This window comes from Pygoscelis adeliae, unplaced genomic scaffold (assembly GCF_000699105.1).
Source record: "Pygoscelis adeliae isolate BGI_AS28 unplaced genomic scaffold, ASM69910v1 Scaffold182, whole genome shotgun sequence".
Classification (NCBI taxonomy): Eukaryota; Metazoa; Chordata; class Aves; order Sphenisciformes; family Spheniscidae; genus Pygoscelis; species Pygoscelis adeliae.
Window position 1 is genome coordinate 1042712 of NW_008824669.1, and position 6845 is coordinate 1049556.

Genomic DNA, 6845 nt, shown 5'->3' on the forward strand with positions numbered 1-6845 from the left:
TTGAGTCACCATCCCTGGAGGTATTTAAAAGACGTGTAGACGTGGTGCTTAGGGACATGGTTTAGTGGTGGACTTGGCAGTGCCGGGTTAACAGTTGGACTTGATGACCTTAAAGGTCTTTTCCAACCTAAATGATTCTACAATAGTGTATGTGTAGGGAGAAACAGAAGAATAAGGCAAACACATCATAAGCATTTTTCCAATATCTTTTTGCATCTTGTGGCAAGCTGCTGTCTTAGCCAGAGGCCTGATAACACAGATTCACCCAGCCTATAATGTATATTGGATAATCTGAGGATGAGCAAAGCTGTCTGTACTTTCAAGCCAGGAAAACGATAGGGATAGACCAGTGCTCATCCCTGCCACCTCTATATGTCAAAACTGTGCAGTCCACCCCTAGCCCATGAGAAACTCGCCTCCCATGAGGTAGCAGGTGATCCCAATGGCATTATTTTTTTCCTAGTGACTGACAGGCTGTAGGATGGTTTTTGCTGTGCGACCTTCTGAAATCATCCCCGGTACCCAACTCCCTCCCGCTGCTGCTAAATGTCAGTGGCAGGAGCAGGCGGACCTGCGGGCAGGGTTGCAGGGAGATGCCACCAAGAACTGACTCTTTCTGATGATTTAATGGAGCATTTAAAAAATGTCGTTCGAACTGACATCCATGGTGACTTTGTGCTTCTGTGCAGCCCTTCATCCATGGTGCTTTTGCAGGCAGTTCTGTGTGTCTGATGGCATTGTCAGATGAAACACCTAATAGAAAGGCAATTTAAATGATCATTAATGCAGTGATTCAAAGCTAAATTGGTTCAGGTTACTCCATCACTGTTAAAGGTTGTGGTTATTATTTTTATGCCGCTGCTGTGATCAGTACCCAGGTTTTCCCTCTGTTCCTAAGAACTCAGCTCTGGAAAGGGTGCTGTTAGCTGATCAGAATTACAGACTATTTTCTACAAATATTCAAAATTTCAAATGTGACTTTCATTTAGGTGGTGGGATTATCTCTTGTTAATTCCCATTTATTAAAAAAAAAGGTGATTTACTAGTGCAAATGTTTATTTTATGTACTTTTGCATTTAAAATTGCATCACTGATAGTTTCTTGTTGTCAACATAGCAAGTAGTAGCGACACTCTCATGGCACTGGCTCTGTTGTCTGTGCTCATGACCTACAGAAGAGATGCATGCAGGGATTTATAAATACTGTGCTCAAATATGCACCAGTTCTTGTGGTGTTTTTTAGCAACATGACTTACCCAACCAGGGGACACAGTGCTCTAAATCATTGTACATTTGCAGTACCACGAGCAGTGCAACCTGCAGGCAATCATTCAACCAAAAGAATCTGAAAACAGACACAAAAAACATTTGAGAATTTCTTATACTAATCTTTGGTGAAGTTCCTTGGACGTCTCTTACAAAGCCATTGGGTAAAACACTGCAATGGACTATAAAAAACAGAGCTGCTAAAGCCAATTAAATATGTGAAATAAAAAAAATGAGTGAAACGTATTTTGAAGTTGCTGTAGCCTGATATCCCAGCTGAACAATAGGGCTTCAAGTGAAATTCTGCTGATCTTTATGTGTTTGCTTATGGCTAGCCATGCCCAGTCCCTGGGTCTCAATCCAGTTAAGCCTGAACATTAGAAATTTAGTGCTGCAATTTCCAAGTCAAATTTTTCCCTGCTTTATTTGTCACTGGAGCTGTGCAAGCCAGTGTGCTGCATTGTTCGGTGTAACGAGTCCCTTACGGTAATCAGGCTATGAATTTCTTACCCCAGCCCCAGCCTGGACCAGACTCTGACACAGCCCAGCTGTAATTTCTCCTTCTCTCTCGCTTTCTTTTTTTTTTGGATAAATTTCAGTATAGCCATTTACGATGGGATATTCCCTCACTTCCTCTCTTCTCACTTAATTGACAATGCTAAAAAAATGCTAGAAGGAAGGGTTGGAGTTTTCTTTAAAACATTTTCCTTTTTTGTGCTGTTGCTGCTGCATATCCACCTCAAGGGAAGAGACTTGTCAAATTCTTCCTACCTTTCAACAGCCAGATTTCCCAGACGCCTGGACCAGTGTCATGTTTCCCAATGCTTCCCCAAGCTCCTTCAAGATGCATAAACATCTTCGTGATGGGCACTTTCAGGTGCCCACTCGGTGCTCCTCCAACACTGGGTTTCCTCCCCACTGCGCTCCCACCATCCCAGCAACCGAAACAGCCCAGCACAGTGGTGGGACTGCCGAAAACCAGCAGCCACCGGGACCGATGTGCTGAAAGTTTTGGGCTAATTAGTCTCACTTAATACTTTTGTGCCGTCTCTGTAGCAGTCTGCAGCACTGCATCGATCTCCGGAGCCGATGTGGGGAGAAGCTGCTGTCATTACGATGCTCGCTCAAGCCTGACAAACAAATTGCCTCGTACTCGCTGAATGTTTTCTCTCTGACAGCCAGGCTGGGGGAGGCTGGGCTGGATTTAATTGTCTCTTGTCTTCACGGCAAGGTTAACCATTTTAGCCTTTTCATGTAGCTGCGATGGTCCTGGCATGGTATCTGAGATAGCAGAACGGAGGAGGAGGAGGCCTGTGCATGCATTTGCAGAACACACGAAATAACCTTTAAGGAAAGGTGCATGCAGATCCTTCAATGATGTGGAGAAGAGAGCCGAGCAAAAACGAACCCCCTTGTTCAGATTATTAATATTCATTAACTTTCTGAGTACAAGCTGCTTGTCACTGTGGCTTTATGCTGCTGCTGAAGTGCTGTGGTTTCTCATTAATTTTAATATGACTTCTGGATTTTGCTGTGTTTAATCACCTGTAGCAATGCTTAGCGGCCCAGGTGAAATGGGGGCCTGTCAGGGAGGGCAGGTGGGAGAGGCTGTGTCTTCAGAGCAAGGATGGGTTTTGCCTTGATGTGATTCATAGTGTTTTTGTGGAAAATACGAGCTCAAAAAGGATGGAGGTGCTTGCCAAAGATCACACCGCAGGCTAGAGGCAGAACTGGGAATTAAATTCTGCATCCCCTGACCTGGGCTAATATATGTTATATTGTCTTCCACTTGCACCTGTGAAATACAAACCACACACTTAACACTTCACAAAAATATCAAACTAGTCCCTGTCCTGCAGTTGTTTTGCTTTGAATGACATACAATGACATACAAATCGTAAAAGAAAGCTGCAAAGGAATTTTCAGTGGTCATGAAAAAAATGTCGGAAGATGGGCGTGGAAAGAACCCTTGACGCAGTTGGATGCTTTTATCTCTGGCTGAGCTCTGGGCAGATCTGCGGCTCCGCAGGGAACTCGCTGGGCTACAGAGCCCCTTCACTCCATCACCAAGAGCGGGTCTGCTTGATGCCCAGAGGCTAGGATGGCAGGAGAGGACATCTCTGGGAGTGGGAAACAGAGATGAAAAGCATACTGAGGCCCTGTAAAGCACCTGAGGTGGATATGCAGGGGTCTGGATTCACCAGGGTCTTCCACGTTGGCTGGCCGACAAGGACTGGTTGATAAGGGTGAAATGAAGCTCTGACTCGACCACTCCGAACGAGCGCTTTCCAGCCACCCTGGAGGGGAGCAGCTGAAAACATTCCTGTGTTTTTTGCTGTTACCTGTATGTTTTAGCAACTGATGGGTGGGCTAGCAGAGTTGAGGAGCCACAGACAAGGTGTTACCAAAGAGTTGGAGTTCTTAATGTAATTTTTGCTTCATTGGCGCTGCCTTGAAATATTTGCACCGAAGATTATTTTCAGACACCTCTGAAAACCACTTGCTGATGGGAAAGTCTTACAGGCTCCCCCAGCTCTTACCTCTACAGGCAATTTAGTTGAGGATTTTGAAAAACCTTTGTCATGTTTTATTCTTGGAGGTGATATGGAATGTGATCCAAGGTTTGCATCTGCTTGGGCCAGCATTGCATTTCCCCCAAAGCTTCCGTCTCAGCTTCTGGAAGGACTCTTAGAGCTCGAGAAGGGAAAAAGTCTCTTAAATCTCAGTACTTAGAGCTATCCGAAACTTGTCACGGGAAAGAGGGCATTGAAAAGTAGGTCTGTCCAGTGCTAGAAATGACATTTCTTCATCCTTAAACACTACTACTCTGTCAGGCCACGAGGTATGCTTGCTGACAAGGTTGTTATTTTCTTACCATAGATTTTGGTGCATGTGTATTACAGGAGCAGCACGGCCTTTGAGAGGAGCAAAACAGACGTGTTCCGAGTAAAAACCAACAATGTTGGACAAATAAAGAAAATAAGGTACCCGCACAATGTTACTACCATGATACCCGCTCTGTGAGGTGCTAATCAAATGACAGGCTGTAGAGGTTTTAGCGTTGCCATGTTTTATTCATTGTTTGTTAACGTGCTCCTATCAAGGTGAAGTTAAGGGGTGGTAAAAAGCTTGTTTACTGCCTAAGATTTGAACTGAAGCATGAAATCACCTACGGTATTGCTTATAACTATCCATGCTCCCCACCAAGAATTGTATTTCTGTCATATGCAATCACAGAAGAAGGAGTTTAGGACTGTTTTTATCCTCCAATGGAGGTAAATGGGATTTGCTAAATTAATGTAATGTAAATGGTAATTATTATGTTTAACCACCATCTGACTGACCTATATAAAATTAAAAATCAGTTAGTAGTACAAAGAAAGCTGGGAAAATGGGAAGAGGTGGATAAAACAAAGTAAGAAGAGAAAAGAGCAGGAGGGATACAGGGTGGGAGGAGAGTCACCTATGTTTTAGATATGGAGTGTAAGGTGAATGAATGCATATGTTGAATGAACAGGCAGGTGTGTGTATGTTTGTGTGCATCCCCTTGCAGACAATAGCCCACATATGCACCTATGATATCTGCACACATATGCGTATATAGGAATGTTTTTATTTATTAAATACCCTGTAAAAGCCCATAAATCCTATGAAACACTTTGGATAGCTAGGTATAAGTAGGCATTTTGTGTATAGTTGCTCTAGCCTTGCCTAATATAAAATATTCCACAAAATTGCAGTGCTAGTGGCCAGTCTTAATCAAAATATCAAATCAGGGTTGTTCTTCCTCTAGGATCGAGCACGATAACACTGGACTGAATGCGGGCTGGTTCCTGGACCGCGTGATCGTGACCGACATGAACAGACCTCACCTCCGGTTTTACTTCCCCTGCAACAACTGGCTGAGCAAGGAGGATGGGGACGGACTGTATGTCAGAGACCTCATCGGCAGCCTGGATCCCATGGATGTGCCCAAAAGTAAGGGTTTTCCAAAAAGCATGGTGTCTTGTTGGAAAGGACAGGGTTGCTTTCAGATGACTTTAGCCATATAAAAAGTAATCGCGTAGTCTACGTTAATTTGAGTTTTCTTTGTAGTCAGTGGAGAGAGAAATAGGAAGATACAAGGTGCCTCCAGAGGGTAATTCCTTCCTCCAATGGTAGACCTGACATCTTAGGGTGGGATGAATCACTATTTGGAGAAGCTCCGCTCATTGGTTGAGTACTGAAGGATCTGCGATGACTACTTTAAATTAGATTAAATGGCTACACACAGATGAGAGGCATCCCATCCCAGAAGATGTAGCCGGTATCCTTGTGTGCTATCAGAAGAGGCAGCGTGGTTGCAGTCCTGCGTATAAAGTTAAGTGTTTCCAGGCTCTGGTGACGATCTGCAGGAAATTTCCATAAACAAGCCAACCCCCTCACTATAATTCTATGCCGGTTTACTGTATGTGTATGATATCCATATTGAGCTGGTGCCTGTTTTTCAGAGTGGTTTTAAGCTAATGATGTTGAAATGAAGCCAGGGCAGCTTGCAAACCAGACATGTACTCCCAAATTGATATCAGCGTGTAGGCCATGTTGTGATGTATAGTGCATGTAACATGAGTGGGAAGATGATCGAGATGTGAAAGTAGAGCCAGCAAACCAGCCTCAGGTGGTATGCCAGCAGTTTATCTGCAAGTGCTAATGAGGAAACCGAGTTGTGTTTTCCTGATGACCTCACCAATGCACCGCTCCTTTCTGGGAGCTTAATTTTGGGCATGGAAAGTGAAGTACACCTGCAACTAGCCGCAGGCCTGAGGGAAAGGAGAGGTATAGTTCGGTGCGCAAGAGGGGAAACTTGTGTTTTTGCTAGTATCACATCTTTTTGAGAATAAGTAGTAGATTTCTTGCACTAGTGTTGTTCACATGACCACTTAGGAACGTTTTTTTGGTAAAAACATTTTATTGCCAGCCTTAATACAGTGCTTTGAGCATTGATAGATACTCTAGAAGGGCAAAGTATTGTTATTTTTATTGAGATCTTGTTTGACGTTAACAGTGAAACAATACACCATGACACTGTTTGTTCCTGAATTGTTAAATAATTTTGCTCTCTTAAGATACAACCTCTTAAAACAGTTTCAGTATGTTGAAGATGTAAGTATTAAAAGATACTGCATGTGAGTTAGCATGCACAAATAATATCCATTGACAAGAAATGTGTGTGGGAGCATTTTATAAATGCAGACCTCTCCAGGGTGGCTGCCACAGGGGAATGAGATAACGTCTGGAGATGCTCTGCCAAAAACCCCACCCAGTTACTGCTGGGGCTGTGTGTGCCAAAGTTCTTTGCTGCTCTTTTATCCCTTCAGTTTGTGAAATGGAAGAGTTAAGGACACTTGAGGGGGCAGGAGGGGTCTGGAGAAGGTAGTGGATGAGTCAAAGCAATACACAGTCAATGAGAGGTTCCCTCGAGGAGAAAGTCAACAATTCAATCTTAATAGATCTAAAAATGACACAACGGTTTATCTGAATTTATTATTGCTCCTGCCTGGGAGAGCTGATTCAAAGGAATGCATGTGATTTCCTGCATTC

General features: G+C 43.6%; 1 protein-coding gene across 1 annotated transcript in view; it reads left to right on the plus strand.

Moving 5' to 3' along the window:
• LOXHD1 (lipoxygenase homology domains 1) overlaps positions 1 to 6845 on the plus strand; it is a 133997-nt gene that overhangs the window by 8263 nt on the left and 118889 nt on the right. The window contains exons 2-3 of the mRNA XM_009322973.1: positions 4169 to 4249; positions 5059 to 5243. Coding sequence (XP_009321248.1) covers positions 5123 to 5243 — 121 coding nt within the window. The 5' untranslated portion in view covers positions 4169 to 4249; positions 5059 to 5122. The remainder of the gene's footprint in view (positions 1 to 4168; positions 4250 to 5058; positions 5244 to 6845) is intronic.